The sequence below is a fragment of the Trachurus trachurus genome (genome assembly GCF_905171665.1).
Source record: "Trachurus trachurus genome assembly, chromosome: 3".
Classification (NCBI taxonomy): domain Eukaryota; kingdom Metazoa; phylum Chordata; class Actinopteri; order Carangiformes; family Carangidae; genus Trachurus; species Trachurus trachurus.
Window position 1 is genome coordinate 32,764,116 of NC_139893.1, and position 21,847 is coordinate 32,785,962.

A 21,847-nucleotide genomic window follows, 5' to 3' on the forward strand; every position below is an offset into this window, starting at 1 on the left:
GATTGTTGTGTTCTCTTTTATATCATCATTCCTAAAAGTTAAATCATGTTTATCACCTTCTCAGCAGTTGTTACTGACTTTAATGCGCTTGAGAATGAACTTACCACTTTTCTTTCTAGCTCATTTGTTTCATGCATCAACAACAACTGCTGGTCGGGTTTTCAACACCACACTGAATGTAATGTATTTTAGGCTGTGTAATATCATAAGGTGGCCATGCAGAGATCAGATTTTGTTTAGTCTCCCAATGTGTTACAGGAAGAACTTTAGAAATTGCACCAGCATCATTGACTGCTTTGAAATATTTATTGAACGGCCTAAAGAGATGAGAGCACGAGCACAAACGTATTCACAATATAAACATCATGATACAGTTAAATATCTAATTTCCATAACGCCACAAGGGGTAATTAGCTTTGTGTCAAAAGGTTGGGGCGGGAGGACTAGTGATAAGCATGTGACAGAGCATAGTGGCTTTCTTGACCTGTTGTCCCCTGGAGATCTTGTTCTTGCTGACAGAGGGTTTAATGTGGCGGATTCTTTGGGATTAGTCAGTGCACGCCTCAAGATACCTGCTTTTACAAAGGGAAAAAAACAGCTTCACCCAGAAGAAATTGAGTCATCACGGGGATTGGCAGCAGTGCGCATCCATGTGGAGAGAATTATAGGACTTGTAAGAAATAAGTACACAATTTTGCAAGGAACGATACCCATATCCCTTTGTTATACTGCCCCAGATGGACTCACTCCATTAGACAAAATGGTGAAAGTGTGCTGTGCCCTCTGTAATCTTTGCCCTCCTGTTGTTCCACCAGAGTGATGGCATGCAAAATTAACCATCCCAAATCTGTAAATTTTGTTATGATATTGTGCCTATTTTAGTAAAGTAAACATGTATTTTCTGTTTTTCTATTGATTGTTTGGTGGATTTTAAATTATCAGGCATTTGTGAATGAAATGGTTACTGTGTTCAACCGCATCTTGTTTTCTCTTTCTCTGCATAGTTTTTACGGTGCTGCACCAAAGACAATAAAACTTAAGCACCCGTACGAAACTCTCTGCCTCATTCTTTGAAACCAAGGGTCCGCTACACAATGTACTCATTTAATTATTTACAATATTGAATTGTTTACAAGTTTTACCTAGAAACATGTAACCAATTTGTCAAATGTGATTTAGTGACACGCAGGCACACACACAATCTAACACACCAAGATAAAATCACAATTCAGATTTCATTAAGTAGTTACAGTATTGATTGATTTATTTCACACACAGCTGGAAGAATCCTACAAACTATTACATTAGGTATTATTAGGTTTTGTACAGTGTATGTTGCATAACAGCTTAGTGCCTCATTTTTTCTGTTTTTTCCTGCATGCATAACATTTCCACACTTTTGGAACCCTTGCCATCTGCAAGCAAGACTTGTGAAAGTGCCCTCTTTTGCACTGTTTAGACGCACAGTTAATTACATTCTCTGGTGCTCCATCCGGTTCACCACAGTAGCATCCTGACTGGGGCTGTTGCTCTGAGGTTGGGGAGGCCGCTGTGCGTGGTACTGTGTAGTACTTTCCTAGTAGTTCTGGCAGAAGTCTAGTTTTGATAAATTGTACTACTCTCCTGTATGTATCACTGAATAACATGTCATCAAACTGGATGCGTTCTATAAAGATCCCAGTGGGACACCACACAACAAAATCACAATATTCTACACCAGCGATGCGCATTTGCGCCTGAACTTGTGACATGTATTTGTGATTCCTCTTTAGTGTCATCACATTGTCCTTCGCCATTATACAGAAGTTTGTGTCAGTGTTACAACTGTTGGGAATAGAGCCATCTTTGAGAGTAAAGGGACACTTTATCTCAAGCACACCTCTTCCATGGCATGCACAGGAAACAATTGCATCTGGCGATGCACCAATCCATGGCAAAGATGTGTTGTTGATGAGGCCTGTTGTTGTCACTTGAAAATCTGTGTGATGATCTTGCATTGCTGTGATGTAATGCGTCCTTGCTGTTGGCTCATTCTGATTTCCCCATCTAGAAAAATAAGGTAAAGCATTATTTAGACAGACTCCTACTTACAACAGCAGCAACCTACAGTACTGCACATCCAAAACCTGTGCATTATGTCAATTTGTTTTGAATTATGTGCAATATTAACATTAACAGACCACGGAAATTAGGATGATTGATTATTCATTTTGTTTATGAGTCAAATAATGCAGACACATTCTTAAAATGAAAAAAGTATTTCTCACTGCTTCCATTGTGCATTAGCACTTATGCATACATTATCTAATCATGTAGGCTAATGTCCTGTCTTTTTTGACAGAGCGGAAATATAATTGTGGAATCTTTAGGATTAGGATTGGGATCATATTTCGAGTTTGCATCAGTCCTTGAAGGGAAATAATAAGAACTTTGTTACTCTGCAATATGGCTTACAATTGAGATGAAAACCAACCCTAGTTGACATCCTTAGTTATGTAGTCTTTCCATATGCATTTCTATCTTTACCTCACAGCCTCGGTGGAAAACTGACAGGATCGAGGGTAACAAATCCTTTTAATCAAGGATATGGCACTGTCCGTCCTTCCTGCCTCATGGAAGACTGACGCTGTGACTCTGCCTGCTCTTTGCTCAAACCACACCTTGCTGGCTGTCTGTTTTCTAGTCGCCTCTTCCACTGATAAGGACTACAAGATGTTTTGAACATTGATGGTTATTTCAATAATATGCAGTTTTTAAGTTTATGCATCTGTTGACAGACGTTAAGCAAAGTACAAATATTGGTATACTTAATACTTAGCCTACATGCATTTAGCAGATGCTTTTATCAAAAGTGTTTACAAGAAAAATAAAGGAAAAGAGAAATATTAAAGCCACATTGCATAAGTAATCTGAGTGAGAACACCACTAGTCTGCAATGGAAGACTGCCAGAGGATGAAAATGCAGAAGTGCATTAAAAAGTTAGGAAAATATTAGACGACCAATTTGTCTGTACATACGTCTTGCTCCGTTAGCTGAAGATCATCAAAGACCCTTTCACTCTCTCCTAGAAGTGATGATAAATCGGCACCTAATCTTGCATGCGAGAAGAGACTTGTCAGAGGCTGTGGCAAGTTCAGTTGAAGGGTCTTTGGTTTATATCTGTCAGAGGGACCCTCGATCATAGACAAAATAGCTGTTCCCTTGGGATTACTTTCCTGAACATCACATTCATGTAGCTGTTGAAAGAACTTCATGTACTCATCTTCTGAAGGGACAGGAATGACAGGTGGTGGAGTGGATTTTGAAGGCTTCTTTCGGGTCAATGATATTTTGCTGAGTTCCTCATACTGGACTTTAGACGTTTTGCCTGGGAGGACCCAGGCACAAGCCATCTGAGTGCTGGACTGTCCATCTCTGAGGTTGACTGCAGCCAATAGTGAATACATCAGTGCAGCTACATGGGAGCAGGCTTCACCCAATCCTGCTTTACAGGTGCAATGGGCCATTACTACTGTCCCATCCTCTTTGACCACAACCCAGGGTTGTGTGGGTGTGGCGTTTATGGCCTGAGAGTGATTTACCTGAAATGAAAGAATGAGATTTATTAGTTAAGCAGAATCATTTAGTAAGCAAAACTACTTATCAGGGCAAGTGTGAGACGATCTATCCGCCCCGACGATCTACGCCACAATCCATATCCATATGTTGCATATTTTTAATAGGCTACCCCCGCCGCCACACACACACACACATATTCACAATATTTGATACACAGATGAAATGATCTTTCCTGCCACTATGTTGATAAACTGTATTTAACTGTACCTATGTAAACAGTAAAACTCAGTAACCAATCACACAGGCAGCTCCATGTTGTCCCTGTGTGATGTTCAGGGACAGGTCAGGACAGTCTGAAGACAGACAGCTCTGAGGGTGAAGTCCTATAAAAATGAAATGCACCTGTGACAGGTCTGTAGAGCGTCTTGACCACATGTCAGCTGATCAGCTGTAGTAGGCCTAAAGTTAACTCGCGACCGCGAAGCGCCCTTTTTTTTTTTAAATTAAGCTCCGGTAGCGACCGGCTAAATACAGGAGGTCAGGAGGATACTGTAAAGCAGCGCAGATCCGCTGCATTTATCAAAGCGTCACCCTGCTGAAGCAGCGGGTCTGTTTGAGCTGCGTTCATGAAGTTAGAGGCTGCTTTCAAACTCTTCAGGCAGTGATCAGTTATTCTTCATTAGTTTAATGTTTAGTTAATTTAGTGGTGGGAACAAAATTGTTCTTGACAAAAAGTGGTGGGGACATGTCACCAGCGTCCCTAGCATAACTTAAATGACTTCCTCCACCGGACCGACAGTTAGCTACTATCTAACGTCCGTCTAACGTCCGCTCGTCGGTAACCGCAGTTAGGGCGCCACTGCTACCTGGTCTGTGGGAAACACTGTATCCATAAATGTTGCATGTTTTTAATACCCCCACCCCCACCCCAACACACACACACGCGCGCGCGCACACACACCCCCTTTGATGTAACGATGTTAACGGCTGCATATTGCTACAGTAGGCTAGCAACTGTTAATGAGGACAAGATCGCCACTTACCTTTCCTTTGAGGAGAAACACTTTTTTGTCTTTGAGATGCCATATTTTCGGGTCAATGACCCAGCCAGCCGTGAAATATCGATACGCATCCGTGCTTTTATATGCTTTCAGGCTTTCCCCAGTGTATGGAGACGGGTTATGTATCAGATAAATGTAAATATCATGAAATTAAAAATCCGGTAGGCTGTCAGCGGATGCGAGTTGGTGGAAAACCTCCGTAGGGACTCCGTACGGATCGCATCCAATTGTAGCGATTTTTTCGCTGTATCGTTTATGTTCTCGGCCATCAAAATGAGAAATATCCATATCCAAACTACATCAGGCAGCAGTCATTTCTGGTCAGAGAGGATGTGGCTGCACTGAGCTGAATAGAGGTTAACTCAGTGTTCGGTACCCAGCATGGCGGCGGCCAGGTGGAACGCACCGTGACGTCACCTACTGATAAGTATCTATACAGGAAGCTGACTCGTCATGGGGGGTATTGGTTTGTAAACCGTCTTTGGCGAAGCTAACGGCAGTAGCAAATGCCAGAGCGCAATGACTGATGGGTAATATCAGTTGTCAACATCCGGTGAACTGGGCGAAGTGAGGAACCGTTGTTGACTCCCTCCCTACACAGTTCACAGTTCCCTTCAAACTGCTCCCTGCGGTTTGGAATCACACTGAACATGGTGGCACACAGGGAGTCCTTGACAACGGAACACTGTCCTGCTGGTATTATGGCTGTTGCTATGGTTACTATCGGTCACCACTGACAGCATTTCTGGACTGGCAGGGCTCTGAAATCAAAACACCAGGTAAGCTAACTGAGGTTTTTTTGTTGTTGTTGAAATGTTAATACAGAAAGTGGAATTAAAATTAGAAAAGTGAAAATCAAAAGCTCAAAAAGAAACAGTAAGAGCTTTAGAAAATAAGCTAAGCTACAGTTTAACCCTTTGATGCACAACATGGGTCAAGTGACCCAACTGAGTTATTCGGTGCTAGCCGATATCTTTGCAAGAAATGTATTTCATCATATAGGCTAGTATTCCAGGTATTATTCAATTAACTTGTTTTTGTACTTTGTACTTGTTTTGTAATACATCCTTATTTTATTTATTGATATATTTATTTTTTACTTTTTGAAAAAAAACAAATGTATCATGAGTAACAACATGGTTCTAAAGTGACCAACATTCTTTTTCAATGTGATTTCGTGCTGAGCCTGAGTGAGTGTTTCTTTGCTGTAACTTTTGAAATCTATCTATCAAAGTATTATTTAAAGCAATACTTACCGATCTGGCATTTCACTCAGCACAGCACAAACATTTGAAAATCAACAGCTCCACCTCCCTCACAAGTCCCGCCCACCTCTTCCTCCTGCCGCATCTCCACGAGCCCCCTCCCTCCCTGCTGCATGCGTTGGCATGGCAACGGTAAACAGAACAGGAACGCGAGTGAAACGGGAACAACACAAACAAACCGTATAAACGGACTCAGTGATGATGACTGATGAGTTTTATAATAAACTGTTGTTAGCCTAAGTGCTACTGGAGACGCAGGGGAAGTGATTGTTACAGATTACAGTTCTCAACGAGCCGGGCTGGCGGCCGGACCAGCGACCTGATGCGCTGGTTCAGGGCCAAAATAAATCCAGACCGAGCCGAGTCGAGCCGCGCCGGTCCGGAGTTCAACCGGGTCCGGACCGCTGAGAACTCACAGAGCTAAGGGAGCTAACAGTAGCCTAGCCCCCTAGCCGTTAGCACTGGATGCTATAGACACATGACTTCCTGTGTTTACGTATCACTCGGGGCTGATCACTATCAACGTTACAATATCAGACATGAAACTCCGCGACCAGCTGCGGCTGCAGTTATTGGTCTTTTAAAAAACTATTTATTTCCAAAAACCTTCTTTCTTGTGTGTTGTGACTCTAGTCTCCTCTGCTCTCTGTGTCCTGCTACTCTGCTCTGTGTCAATAAGGTTCTTCCTGGTCGGGAGGGGGGAGAGGAGGAGAGGGGTGCACAAAGTGATTACATATTAAGTAGGTTCGGTCGCTCGTCAAATCTTATTAATCGGACCGAATAATATTATTGGTCAGACTTTTCTCAGAATTATATGAGAATGAAAAAATGATGAGTTTTTAACCCTGTTGGGTTTCTCTTACATTTTAATGTATCATCAGATTATTAATAGCATTTTAACTTAGACAAAGAAATGTGCAAAAGTTCCAGAAAGGTAAGTATTGCTTTAATATCTTGTTTTTTATTAGTGAGGTCATTATTTCCATTTTCATTTTCTTGTTTTGTGAACAAAAATGTCTCAGTGAGTGGACCAGTTGAAAAAACAAGCACAGCAAGAATACTTTAATTTTTAGCATTCCCTCACCATCCCAACAGCTTCGTACCAGACCATTGTTTCCTACAATAATGACTAGTCACTCTTCATCCCCACTTTTTTCCCCATTAATAGCTCTGTTGACATATTCTATTGTGGTCAACAGCTAGCCATCTAGTTTATTATGGATGAGTAGCCTATTTCGATGTTATATCTTTGAAATCAATGCACAGTATTTTATGTTTTATTGTTTATGAACATCTTAGATGATCTCTGAATTTGTTCAGATTTCAACTCTTCCCCTGCAGCCCTAAAAAAGTAAATGAGAATATGCTGTTATGTGATTTTCTTTGTGCCTTTTTTGTTACTGTATGTATGCTGTAGTGATAAAATGAAAAAAACAAACAACAGCAATGTAATCAGCATTCATATATTGGCGTTAACATTTAGCAACTTGGATCTTCATGTTTTTTTTCTTTCTCTCTTTCTATCCAACAGAATACGGACACAACACTAGATCAGGATGGATTTAAATGTTCCAGGTGTGGCGGTGATAATCGTGTTCTACTTGATGGTCTTGTTCACGGGCATCTGGGCAGCCATGCGCTCCAGGAAGGAGGAAAGCAATAGCCAAGGAAATGGCATGGAGATCGCATTATTGGCTGGACGCAACATCAGCCTCCTTGTCGGCATCTTCACCCTTACAGGTAAAGCAGAGGGAGTTCAGTTTAGGTACTAGCTTATTACTTTTCAATATCTGACATCTAAAAAAAGTGTCTGGTATGCATGAAGTACTTTGAATGCACAAGCAATGTGGTGTGTCATGTTTCTCCTGTAACATCAGGGTATCTGCGGGGTTTTGAAAAGTATTAAAAGGTGATAAATCAATTTGGGGAAAATTAAGACCCTTAAAAAGTATAAAAAAGTTTTTCACGACTTTATAAAGTCTTAAATTTTGAAGGTATTTTTTTCTGAATTAGCTGTCCAAGAGTTTGAGTCCTAAAAAACATTGTGAAAGTGTGTGAATTTATTTGTTTGGTAACACTTTATTTGACGCCTATCTCTATAACGCATTATAACCATACTTGTAATGAGGTATAATGCAGTTATATCACTGTATAGCTATAGCCTAGTTATAAACACTCATGATTATTGTTATAAAGCATTATGATCATTTATAACACACTATAAAGCATTTTATCATGACTTATAAGGTCAGGTATTATAACACGTTATAATTGTTAGTAACTCGCTGACAATGACCACATCCATAATGCATTATAAATAAAGTTATAATTTGTTATAATTGTGTTATAAACATGTGTAACTATCATTATAAACACTCATAAATTATCATAAGGCTTTATAACAATAAGCATAACACATTATAGAGCATATTATTGGCTTATAAAGTATTATAATGAAGTTATAATGCTCTATAATGTGTTATGCTTAATGTAAAAAAAAAAAGCCTTATGATAATTTATGAGTGTTTGTAATGATAGTTATACATGTTTATAAGACAATTATAACACATTATAACTATATTTTTAATGCATTATGGATGTGGGCATTGTCAGCAAGTTACTAACAATTAGCCTATAATGTATTATAATACCTGACCTTATATAAGTCATGATAAATGCTTTATAGTGTGTTATGGTTATTGTTATAAAGCATTATGATCATTGATGAGTGTTTAAAACGGTAAAAACGAAACTTATCAACCAGCGCATCCAGCGTTTCCCATTAATAAACAAGTCTGTGGCAGGCGGCCCGCCACTCTTTCTCTCCCTCGCACTGGCGCACACACTTACACACACAAACACAGGCACATGGACGGGTTGTAACGGTAACAAATAAATGCGCTAAATCGCGCTAATGTGTTCAAATTGCACCGGGGTGTGTGTGTGTGTGGTGTGAGTTGCATCATAGTGGTCTGTTGCAGAGGTCTTCAACAGGGGGTCCGTGACCCGCGTAGGTGCTGCAGGGGGGTCATGGAATTTTTGGTTGATAAGACAATGTTTTATATCTTTTAGTTTCCACATGTATGTTATGTTTGAATAGCTTGTCTGCATGATTATCATGCAGCTGACAGACATTGTTGATATTGATAGTGAACGAGGTCTGTTTATAAATGGCGCCTACTCACTGTACCTATACACATTTAGAAAAAAACATGATGAATATATGAACCTGTGTGTTATTTGAATAGCTTAGTATTGAATGCACAATAACGAGCTATGTTTACACATGGTACTGGACCCAGTTTAATATAATAGTAAAAATATAATATCATTTTTTTCCTTATTCCTACAGTGAACAAAACAATTGGTAACAGAGCATTTATGTTTAAAGCGCCATCAGACTGGAATAATCTTCCTTTAAACATACACTCATTGACTTCTTTTCATAGGTTTAAATATTCGTAGTCTTCTTATTTTGAGTTAAATTGCACATGTTTCAGATGATGTTATTTCTGTAACACACTGTCATTTCAATTTGCAATGTTATGTTATTATTATACATTTCTCTTAGTTCTACTAGGCTAGGCTAGGCTAGGCTAGGCTACTCATTTCTTTTATGTTTGTGTTGATGTCTGTTGTCTTTGTTGTTGTATGTTTGTAGACTGTTAATTGTGTTTTGTCCCTTTATTTTTGGTTGTAATGTATTTTGGGATCCCCTCGAAAACGAGAGGATTCCTCTCAATGGGTTTATCCTATTAAATACAAATTCTGAATGAATACTACACAATTTTTTAAAGGTGTACAGAAAAGAAAATTGAATTTAAGCCCACTCTGGGTCATAAAATTAGTGTAATAACTCATCTATCAGACGATGTAGGCCAAACTTTGTGCAAAATTCTATTTTTGAGTAAATCCGGGATGAAAGTGTCTATTTTAGTGTATTTTTTTTTCCGCATTGGATAACGCAGGCGCACGGATTATACGTCAGCCTGTACACGATTCACCAGCCACTGATATTGGATCCGTAATCCGTCATTCAAACGTCTGAGACACGCACACACACACGGAGCTCGGGCTCGCCCCAAGCTTTGAATATCCCGCCCGCTCGATAACGACCAATCAAATTCGTTTTCCTTACTCGGGTAAACCCGTGTTGCAGTTCGTGACAACTCGGCGCGACAAACAGGACAAACGGCCATGTCTGTACACCTTTAATATAGTAGGGGTCCCTGCTCCATCTCTCCGTCAGGTTTGGGGTCCTTGGCCTGAAAAATGTTGAAGACCCCTGGTCTATAGTCTTCATCACAAACTAAAACTGTTATGTTAAAAGTGTCACTGATGTAAATAGAGTGGCGGTGAGGTATTAAAAAATATTGAGAAGGGTTTGAAAAAGTCTTAAAATAGTATTAAAATTAACTTCATTCATTCCTGTATACCTGAACACATGTTTTTTATCTTGACAGCGACGTGGGTCGGTGGAGGATTCATCCTGGGCATCGCTGAAGCTACCTACAACCCCACACTGGGCGCAGTGTGGGCCCTCATGCCGGTGTCCTATGTATTGACGTTCTTCTTGGGTAAGTGGCATTAGTGACCAAAGCCTAAAGGTCTGAACACCCCCCAATATGCATTGTAAAAGTAGCAGTTAAACTTTAAATAGACACAATACTAGATGGGAGCACGTATGCCTGACATGCAAGCACCAGTAAATGGCAGTAAAATTAGTTGTTGTCAGGAAGGTGAGGTTGATAATGCATGACACTGAAAACTCTCACTTCGATACACACTGCAGGGTTCGTAGGGGTGCTTGAAATCCTTGAAAAGGAACGTTCAATTAGCAATCTGACCGCATAGATCTGGAGAGAAATAGAATATGGTCAAATTTTAAAAATGAAATGAAACGGTGTTTCTCGTCGAGACCCCCGGACGTCAGTCATAAGACGGTGGAAGTAGAAGAGGCTGGGAATTCTCCTCCTCTCCTCTTTCCCTTCTGACAAATTGGAATTAGGGCTGTCAGGATTAGTCAACTAGTCACGATTATGTCTACTATCAAAATCGCCGGCGACTAATTTAATAATCAACATCGTCGTTTATTTTTTGAAGCTTTGATTTTCTCCCAAAACTGCCGCTGTAACTTCCGCTGCCGCGTCTGCCTTTCTGTCCTTGACGCACAAGCACAGTAGTGGCGGCTGCCACTGGCCAAACGTGGATAGATAAACATAACATTGCCGTGGACATGTAACGATAGAAATGACAGCGCTTGCCAGAGTGAGAGACGATGATCTGTGTCACCGTGTCAGCTGCTGACTTCAGCGCACACGGACCGACTGCGCAGAGTCGAGGACATCGTTAAACTTCTCACAGTTGAAATAATAGAAAAAACAACAAAACTAGGGCTGACCCAAAAAAATCGAAGCTTCGAAGCTTCGTTTGTTGCCATGGAAAATCGATCATGAAGTCCGTGAACGATTGTTTTTTTTTTCCTTCCTTTTTTCCTTTTTGACACCGGTTCTCATCTGCAATTGTTACATTACAATGAGTAGGCGACTTGGCATCCTGGAAACCTGCCTGATTTTGGAGATATGCAGTGTTTGTTTGTCATTACTTTCATTATTTCCGCTACGATCGCGAAGCCCTGTAGCGTCTGCCTGATGGCAGGAGCTCAAACAGTGAGTGTCCAGGATGAGATGGGTCATTCACAATTTTCTTGGCTTTTGTGAGACACCGGGTGTTGTACAGTTCCTCCAGAGAGGGGAGTGGGCATTGCTTTTCCCTAAAAAATTGTATTTAATCTGAATTAATTAGTTTACATTTTTTTTTACCGGATTCGACAATGACTTTCTGTTTACGTCGTACCTGCAGTCGCCGCCATTGTGGCCCAATTCTCCGCTGTTTTCCTGAGCCTCCTCTCGGTAGTTTGTGTTTGTTTTCAATGAAGCCTTTTTAATAATCAACTGGTGGATCAATGGATTATCATATACATGTTACGATGCCTGTATTTGTGTAGTCTTATCTGTCATAAACAAGAGATTAGGGTTTCTTGCACCGCGGATGAGAGCGGGGCGACTGGTTTATGCTCCGTCTGATCCCCCAGCGGGGGGGCAGACTCGGCTCATTTTGGTCAATGGGAAAGGGGCCAAATGCAGATTGTTAGCGGGTCGACCCGCGTTTAAAAAACCCGCGTCGACCCGCTAATATTAGTTCAGTGTTTCCCACAGGATTTCAGGAGACCATGGCGCGACGGGGGGGGGTTGATATAGCGCTGCAGCTGAGCAATTAGCGCGATAGCGCATTTAGCGTGCGCCCCTGTCTGTGCAGGCAGAGATCAGAGATGGTGTTTTAAATAACCATGCTAGCTTTCACCAGCTCTTATCTCTGCCAGTCAGCCTCTCAAACTGCCGCCTCTCTCGCGTGCCAGCGCACCGCACGTAGACACATGTGAGAAAAAGAAAAAAAATTGAAAAAAAAATTGAAAAAAGAAAAAAAAATATTTATTTTTTTTTCGAATTTTTTTTTTTTCTGTGAGAGACTGTGGCGGGCCCAAACAAGACTGTGACGGGCCGCCACGGTCTTGTTAATTAATGGGAAACACTGCAGTATAATTTCTGTTCTTATCTATTGTTGGCCAAGTGGAAGCTGAAAGTGTTTGAGTTATCTGGAGGGAACACTTGTTTTTCTTATTGTTCACGTGGACTTGATCGATCACTGTCTCACTCACTCTCTTCCTCTTCTTCCTTTCTTTCTCATTTGGGTTTACAAATGATAGAATTACAGCCATGTTTTGTTTTGTTTTTCAAGTATATTTTTGGGCTTTTAATGCCTTTTAATTGATAGCACAGTGAAGAGAGAGACAGGAAATGGGGAATGACGTGCAGGAAAGGGCTGCCTGATGCAGGATTCGAACCGGGGACGCCTGCGTTGAGGACTGTAGCCTCTACATGGGGCGGCAGCTCTACCAAGTGAGCTAAACGCCGCCCCAACAGCTGTGTTTTTTAAAAATTGATAACTTCATAATTTCCAGAGAGAGACTGGTTTTATGGTAATGTCTTCCCCTTTGCTCCAGGTGGATTCTTCTTTGCCAAGCCGATGAGAAAGAACAAGTATCTCACCATGATGGACCCGTTCCAAAAGAAGTATGGCAACGCCGTGAGCAGCGCGCTCATATTCCCTGCACTGGTGGCCGACTGCATGTGGGTGGCACGCACTCTGGTCAGCCTGGGTAGGTCACCTCACACTCTACACAGCTAGTTTTGTAATGTATGCACACACACACGCTTATGCAATCATGCAGACACGCACAGATCTGTACACCAGAAACATCAGCAACTCTTACTGCAGATCTCAGAACAGTTCAAATACCTTGTTCACGTGTCAAAACATACAAAGTCAGTCAGTCACTTCAACATTGCGAGCAGTGAATGGAGCCTTTCCAGCAGTGCCTCAAGACTCTGACACCAAATGATTTGATAAAACCTTGACTGACTTCAGAAAAAGAAAACTACAAACAAAAAAAAAAACAGCAAAAAAAGTTCAGACACAAAAGTCTCTTACAGTTACAGCAGTAACATTTTGGGGGAAAAAATAACTCCATCCTACAGCCAGTGGGGAAGACAGAAAGTTGTGGTGGGCTCTGCACTTCTCTGTTTAAGGGCATTGTTGTGGTGTGGCTGCAGGCTGCTGCTGGGGGGACCCTGACGTTTTGCTTGCCTTGTTTGAAAAACAAGATGTCTTCTTTTTCTTACGTATACATATAGTTTTTTATTTTTATTCTTTTTTTACACATTTGTTTCTCCATTTGAAGACACTTCTCATCACCTTTTTTTTCTGCTACACAATTTACAGGGTGATAATTCCCCCAAGAGGGTAAAAACAGAAATTTAGAGTCAAAATCAATTTGCTGCTTCTGTTTCTTTAGGGTTCCTTTTTGTTATAATTTCATCATTATTTTATGTTTATTTGTTGCTTTATTTAAGCAATATGATGGTTTAAAGGCCCCATGGCATGAAGAATGTGATTTTGGTTATTTTTTCGTGCTTGGGGAGGTCTCTGGGCCACTGATATACTGCCCCATGCATCAAACTGGTCATAAACGGAGAAACACACACCACCCTTTTGTAGGAACATTCTCTTTAAGACGAGCAGATAGCACTTCCTCCTTTCTGTGATGTCACACACAAGGTAACTCTGCCCACCATGACAAGTTTTTTTTTTTTTTTTTTTTTTTATGAATGCAGCTTAGGTTTCAGTTACTTGCCTGTGATTGGCCCGACCACATGCCACTCAAAAACAGTCAGCCAATCAGAGGAGAGGTTCTCATTCTCTCTTCTGATTGGCCAAATGACCTGTGCCTGCTAGAGCTCCAGAAAGAGGCAACAGAAAGGGGCAGTAGAAACGATATTAAGCAGATCACAGGTACTCAAAACCAATGATACATCTTGTTAGGGATATTAGCAGGTAAATAAACCCAGAGAAAAGTACTCACAGCATGAGGCCTTTAAAACATTTAAACCAATGCCACCCATGTTTAGACGTAACTTTATTCTTGACTCAAAAGACTACAGATGTCTTTTTTTTTTGCTCTTAAAGTGTAATTTGTTTGTCAGTGCTCTGTGGAAAATATTGCATTACGGCAAATGAACAGTATAAAAGTATACAGTATAAAAAGAAATGTGTCATTTTGTGTGTGTGTGTGTGTGTGTGTGTGTGAGAGAGAGAAAAGATTTAAAAGCAAAAAGAACCTAATCATACAGCAATTAAAATATCACAGTAAGCAGTTGCATGTATGTGTTGCTACCAACCTCTGTACACTAGAAGACCAGCTAGGAGATATTTATCCATCAGTCCCCTGATTGTGTTGCTCTGCTGTGTTGTTCCAGGTGGTACTATGAGTGTGATCCTGGATCTGTCCTACGCCACCTCCATCATCATCTCCTCTGTGTTGGCAATCGGCTACACACTAATGGGGGGGCTCTACTCTGTGGCCTACACGGATGTGATCCAGCTCATACTCATCTTTTCCAGCCTGGTGCGTAACATCTTTCCATCCATTCACACAGCAGCACATTGAACGATGAACACCATCAAGTATGTTCCCTATCAGATCATTCACTCAGCTACATAATGGAGATAAGTGGAGGAAAGCCCAGAGGGATCAAATTATACATCCTGAGGTACCTGGTGCCTTATTAACTATGCAAGCAAGATTGGATTACCTGCCAAATTAAAGCATCACTGATTTTATTAGCTTGTTTGAGTTTTCTTCCCCACAACTCATGGTCCAAATGGCTGCTATCATTTGATTGTGGAATGTGCGGTTGAATACAGGGTACCCACAGGGCTCGCTGGTAAAAGTCAAGTTAACCACTGACACCACAGCCAGTAGACTGTTCTGTATGAGGGAATGCCATTTGCCAGATAACTGGGGAAAAGACATTTTTTCTTTTCTTTTTTTAACAAATGACTCTTTGTGGCGCCGCACCAATCAGATCTGATGTGATGTGATGAAAAGGCCAGCTAATTGATAGAGCTGCTGCTGAGATTATTACCGCTGCGTGAATCAAAAAAGCCCATCTTACTGGAGCTTCAACCCCAGCTCTAGTTTCAGATTCCCAATTCCCAGTGTTCAACTGAAAACTTCCCCTACTGGGCCGATAATCAGATTAGTTGTGTCCTTGTGTTTGTGTATACAGTGGGTCTGTGTGCCGTTCCTGATGACCAACACTCACTCAATGGACATAGCCGTGACGGCCTACAGCCAGACCTTCCAGGCTCCCTGGGTCGGCGTGGTTGAGTTGAAAGATGCCGGCAAGTGGGTTGATGACTTCATGCTGCTGGTGAGTGGGAGTGGGAGTGGTCGTCGCAGAGTGCACGTCTCTAAATAAATCATAGCGTTTAAATTAAAATCAACTCAGCAGTTCAATCAGATAGGCTTATTTTATTAGACACAACAACGGCCAAGCATAGCAACAACATAGGCATGAGAGAATAGTTCTTATTGCTGCATCAACTGATTCCTGTGTTTGTCCTAGGCTCTGGGCGGTTTGGCCTACCAAGCTTTCTACCAAAGAATCCTGTCCGCCTCATCTTACTCCCAGGCTCAAGTGACCTGCTTTGTATCAGCAGCTTTCTGCCTGGTGCTGGGTGTCCCATCGGTGCTGGTGGGAGCCGTGGCTGCATCCACAGGTACACACTCTTAACTCACAACTAAATGTATAAGCGTAGTCTGCACTGGACATAAAAAACAATGGGAAATTAGACATTTCCCCCTTTATTTAAAGTCCCTAGACACTAGATTCGTCTTCTGAGTTAATCACATCCCAGACAGATGTCTTGTTAACCATCCTACCAAAGGTTAATGCTAGAATTTGCAAAAAAATTGTTTAGTAGGTGAAATTAGGTTTTAAAATCATGACAAAATGAGGCAGTTCTCTCAGCTCTGGAAGCTGGGGGCGCGTCTGCTACAGGCACCGAAGCCCCGCCCACTTGCTGATCGTCGTCAAGTTTCAACTGTCAAATCAAATATCGGAAAACTACGCTTATGCTAACTGTCACATTGTACCCAAGCAGCTATGGGTTTGAGCTATACGCTTGAGCCTGAGTCTGAGTCCAGCTCTTATCTGAATGTTTCGGTGTTCCACCCTTTGTGGTAGCTACAATATTTTATTCCATTGTGGTTCTTTTCAAAGGTTGCCTTGTACAATCTGGCAGAGGGACAGTCAATGAAAACTAGCTTTTTAAGCTAATTTGGGTGCATTTGTTTTTTTTTTAACACAATGTGTATTAATGTGCATTGTCCCTTTTCAAATAAACTAAACTGAAACTGATACCCACCTAGCAGTGAGGGAAGTAAATATGCTGGTGCCGCTGCCGTCAGCACACAAATCTCCGCTTGCCCTGATAGCGCGGCCCTCATTGTTGTGGCGGTGTAGCCTTCAAGGCTCCCGTTGCTGTGGCGATCAGCTGTGGGTCCGACGCTTCAGAGGCTCACCTGGACTGTGACTGTTTTGGCGTCTTTTGGAGTTTTTCCGCCGGCTGGTCCCATTGATGAAATCTAACAATTGTGTAAGTCTTGTTAGTTTGAATTAAAGCAACATTGCGGAGTTTCAGCTCAGTGCTTCCACCATCTGGTTGAGAAGCGCTATCGTCTGGGGGGGAAAACGAAACTTAACAGCGAGCGCATCCAGCGTTTATTCCCATTAATAAACGACAGTATTTCCCACATGTTTGCAAGGAGACTGTGTGGTGGGTGGTCGGGGGAGGGGGGGAGGGGGGGAGGGGGGGATGTGTGGGGTGGGGGGGCGGCGGCGACGACCGGAGGAGAACCATAGTTTCGCTTTTACCCACCACGTCTCTCCCTCGACGCAGAGGGGAGGGGGGAGGAGGGGGGGGCAGTGTTTCGTACCCGTGCAGGGAAGTTACATAGTGCAGTTTCAGCCGACGCGACCCGGCTCAGGCTGCGGCGGCAGCACCATTCATCCTATTAACCATTTTTCTACCATTGCAATGAGTCTGGAAACATTATTTTAAGGCCGAAAAACTCCGCAATGTTACTTTAAAAGTGAAGCTTCATGTTTCACATAAGAGATGAAGGGCAGGTGGGTAGGGGGATAGTTGGCAACGCTCCCCCAACCAGCTGAAGCGGTTTGTCCATGAACCCCAGCTGTCGCCGGTGAAAGTTTGAAAAACTATCCGGCGCTGCAGAGGCACCCTTTGGTGGTGATGCACTTCTCCCCACCAGCATAGCTCTGGACAAAAGCAATCCACCTGTCCTTCACCTCATCCTCCCGGGGAAACGAGAATTAAGTGACCGAGCTGATCTCCGAAGTCACACAGCCAGGAAAGACACACTTTCGAGACAACGGCATGGCTAGCTAGCTTTAGAAAAACAACTGCATAGGTATAACTTACTCAAAACGAGCGTGATAACCACCAATGCTAGCATTGTTTATAATAAAGTATTTATAATGTTACTGTGTACATGGGAGGAGTTATGAAAGTACAGGGCTCCAGACTAACTTTTTTTTTACTCGGAGCACAGTGGCCACTTAAAATTTTAGTAGTGCAAGTAGTGGGGCAGATAAGCTCATATATGGAAGGAATTGTGCGTTTTAATGACTAAAGCATGAAACTTTCAGCATTTCATCTACATACCCCAAGGTTTAATTTCAGACGTGGAACCACTTTGGTGGCTGACCTTTAGGGGTCTTCTAAAGGTCAGCCACCAAAGTGCTGAAAGTTTCATGCTTTAGTCATTAAAACGCACAATTATTTTGCTTATCTGCCCCACTAAAGCAGAGAATTTAGGGGCACACACCGAAATTTTCACTGTATTACTGATAAATACTTTGATAGATGCAGAAACTATAATGTTTTGAATTCACATTTTAGTGTGCAACAGTTTAAATACTGAAAATATAAAGTTAATGTTTAGGCTGCACTGACCACCACTTGTGGTAAACTCATCCTAGACCCCCCTATGTGCACGGACTGCTTGGCATCAAACTCGTTGAGACCCCCCGCCCAGCCCTAAAAAAACAAAAACAAAAAAAATCAATCAACAATCAATCATTTCCGTTTGGGAGCCTCTGTGCATCACAGTTCTGCAATGTAACGCAAGTCAACCTGCTTCGTTGCCTTGTGACGATTTGAGTACCACTGCTGAGATCGCAAGCATATTATGGGATGTTTGTAGTGAGCCGTCGAAAAAAAAAGAATATCGCGGGTGACGTTCAGCACACACACGCGGAACGCCGGCCTGTGTGTCTCCTGCTGTTTCACGGAGCTCTGCTGTGGAAAGACGTCTCCGAGATGAAGAGAAGAGAAATACATTTCTTTTCACACACATCAGCCACATCATCAAAAAAAAAAAGTCGGCTAATTTACTGGTCGCACATACACGAGTAGATAAAAATGTACTCGCATTGTTACAAATTTAGTCGCAGTCTGGAGCCCTGAAGTAGGGACGGCAGTGTGTCATGGTGCCCCCTCTGTAAGCCCGCCCATAAAAACCTAGACCACTGCAGCAGAGTGAAACTGTTCAACCCTAAAACTCTAAAAATTAAGCACTGTACAGAAATTAGTATTTTTGCATGTTTCTATCAATACATTCCAAACACTTTTAATATATTTTGAAACAAAACTCCAATTTCACTTTACAGTGACTTGAACTGAATTTGTGACTTGAAAAGACTTTGGTCTTAATCCAAATATTCTCCTCTCTCCTCCCAGACTGGAACTCGACTACCTATGGACTGAACACTCCGTATGAAAATGGCCAGGCGGGCTCCGTCCTTCCCATCGCCCTGAAGTACCTCACACCTACGTACATCTCCTTCGTCGGCATCGGAGCTGTAACTGCTGCTGTAATGTCTTCCATGGACTCGGCTCTTCTGTCTTCCGCGTCACTGTTTTCTTCAAACATCTACAAGAACATCATCAGAAAGAAGGTGAGATTTTTGGAGAAAGATATCATGGGGGTGTATGCCGTGGAGCTGTGCACCACAGACGTGCACGGTTCCCTACGTTGCTGTGTCAGGCAGGTGTTTCCCATGGAGCTCTGCCCCGTTTGAAAGGTGAAAGAAGCCCTAAGTGGAAACATGTCGCCTCTGTAATGTAGAATGTGTATTATAGAAGAGAACATCAGTCAGTCATCCAACCAAATTAACTCTACAGGATAACATTAACATAATAATGACATTAACAGGAAAGACAGTCAGAAATATGCCACATAGCGAGGAGTTGCCGTGAATCCCTCTCAGAGGCTACACTGCTCGATCTGTCTGTCAGTTTGAACTGAGGACTCAGGTGTGGAGAGGAGGGAGGCTGGCGAGACGTGAACTTCCTTCCTTGTGTGTGATAAAAGTTAAAAATGCGATTAAATGTACTGGTATCACACTGCTGCTACGGCAGCTATGGAGTAGAGATCAGAGCTGGACCAGGGGAGAACTGAGAGGGAGCTGCTGAAAGCAGGCAAGCCCTGAGAGCCGGGCTGCTTGTTGCTGCTGGAGAAGCAGGTCCGTAACTGGAGCTGGGCCAATTAAAGCAGAAGTAAGCGATCCGGTCGTTTTGGCTAACTTCCTGTCAGCCGATGGAGTTAGCAGTCACACAGACAGGACCGCCCCTTTATGCTGTCCTCTTTACTCATTGGATAAAGGTTGGTCTGAAACACGGGTCTGTCAGTCACTCTGCTCTGCTGTAAGCCGAGGAGAAAACTTTCCTTGTATCCTACAAACACTCTATATAAGAAATAGAGTACACCAGAACACACTTGCAAAAACAATTTCAGTCAAAAGATTTTTTTTTTGCTTTAACCCCTGTGCAGCTGTCAGCTTCACCTTGTCAAGCCTACAGTAAATGAGTGTTAAAATGGATTGACAGTACCTTTTTCACACGTAATTTGCTGACTATGTAGGGTTTGCAAGTGCAGACTATATTAAATGGTATCAATTAACTGTTTAACTACACGATCGTGGATCCACAATGTAACAAAACAAACCCCATAATGTTGCACTGCTACTGGCTTTGCCTCTGGTACATGAGACATTTATTTTAATCACTTTTTACTTTTTTCTACCTGTTGGAGGGCCGCGTAGCCACGCGACGAGGAAATAATATAGACCCGGCGCGAAAAAGAAGAGAGATGCCGTGCGACAGCCGCTGGAGTGCGCGGCGCTCACATGGCCGGTGGAGGAGCTTCCATTGACTGAATGGGCACGAGCTGCTGCGGGTGTCGCGCGACACACGTTTCGCGTCGCGGCCGTTCCCAGTGTATTTCAGCCGTTAGACTGTAGAACAAGATGTAATGTGAAACTCCTTGTCTCCTCATGTCATTCTTTTTGCTCCTTCAGGCATCGGACCGTGAGATGCAGTGGGTGATCCGCATCTCAGTGGTGGTGGTGGGAATGGCTGGCACCGCCCTCTCCTTCTTGGACAGCAGCATCTTGGTCTTCTGGCTTCTGGGCGTGGACATGTCCTACATCATCATGTTCCCTCAGCTCGTCTGTGTCCTCTTCTTTGAGGTTTCTAATGGTTACGGGGCCACCGTGGGATACGTTATCGGACTGGTAATGAGGCTGCTGAGTGGCGAGCCCCTCATTGGCCTGCTTCCCGCCATCAGGTTCCCTGGCTGTCGGCTAAATGCAGAGGGAAAGCTGACACAGTACTTCCCCTTCCGCACGGTCATCATGATGATTTCACTTGTGGCCATTCTGCTCTTCTCCTGGCTGGCATCCTACGTCTTCAACAGAGGTCACCTGTCTGAGAAGTGGGATGTGTTTAAAGTCAAACGTGAGCAGAAATCAACACCCCAAGACGAGCAGACATCAACACCCCAAGACAATGAGGACCAGCCCTCATAACTTTCCTCAATTTAGGGAGGGGTAGTTTTTATGTTTTTATTGTTGTGTTTATTATGATTGTACCGTATTATTGTTTTTAGGTTGGTTAGGTTGTAGTAGCTTTGAAAAAAATACCAGTCCCCCGCTCTAGCTTGAAGACAAAAGGTGATTGTGCCTTTGAGGTAGTGGCTCCAACTCTCTGGAACTCTCTCCCTCTGTCTGCGGTCTGCAGGCTCTTTACAAGTTTTTAAGGCGAGACACTACATCTACAGTACAAGTTGACTTTATTTTTTTGACTCATGTCTTTAAAGGCCGTTTTCTCAAAATGAGTTTTTCCTCAGACTCTGAACCTGAAATCTCCCCTTCAGCAGCACCTAGAGACACCAAACCTTCCAGTTTTATTCCTGTCTATATTCTGAAGGTTTTTACAGAGGGGATTGATGTATCATTCAAAGCCTGATTTATACAACATTTTATTCCTAAAAACATGGCAACATTTTTTTTTAAAGGGCTTGTGACAGTATTTTCTCATTTACAAAGTGATAAAAAGAGATATCCAAAATCCCCTGACTCTAATATGTCAACAAAATGAAACAAGAATTTTGAAAGGGGCTTTATCCATTTTTT

General features: G+C 42.4%; 1 protein-coding gene across 1 annotated transcript; it reads left to right on the top strand.

The window, feature by feature from the left end:
- Positions 1 to 7,441: 7,441 nt before the first annotated feature.
- On the top strand, positions 7,442 to 21,241 carry LOC311001628 (high affinity choline transporter 1-like; the record flags this gene model as incomplete). The annotated part of the gene is made up of 8 exons (XM_083992736.1): positions 7,442 to 7,625; positions 10,349 to 10,462; positions 12,949 to 13,104; positions 14,762 to 14,910; positions 15,575 to 15,718; positions 15,914 to 16,067; positions 19,113 to 19,330; positions 20,732 to 21,241. The coding sequence occupies 8 exons, from the start codon at positions 7,442 to 7,444 to the stop codon at positions 21,239 to 21,241; spliced, it is 1,629 nt and encodes a 542-aa protein (XP_083848862.1).
- Positions 21,242 to 21,847: the final 606 nt, after the last annotated feature.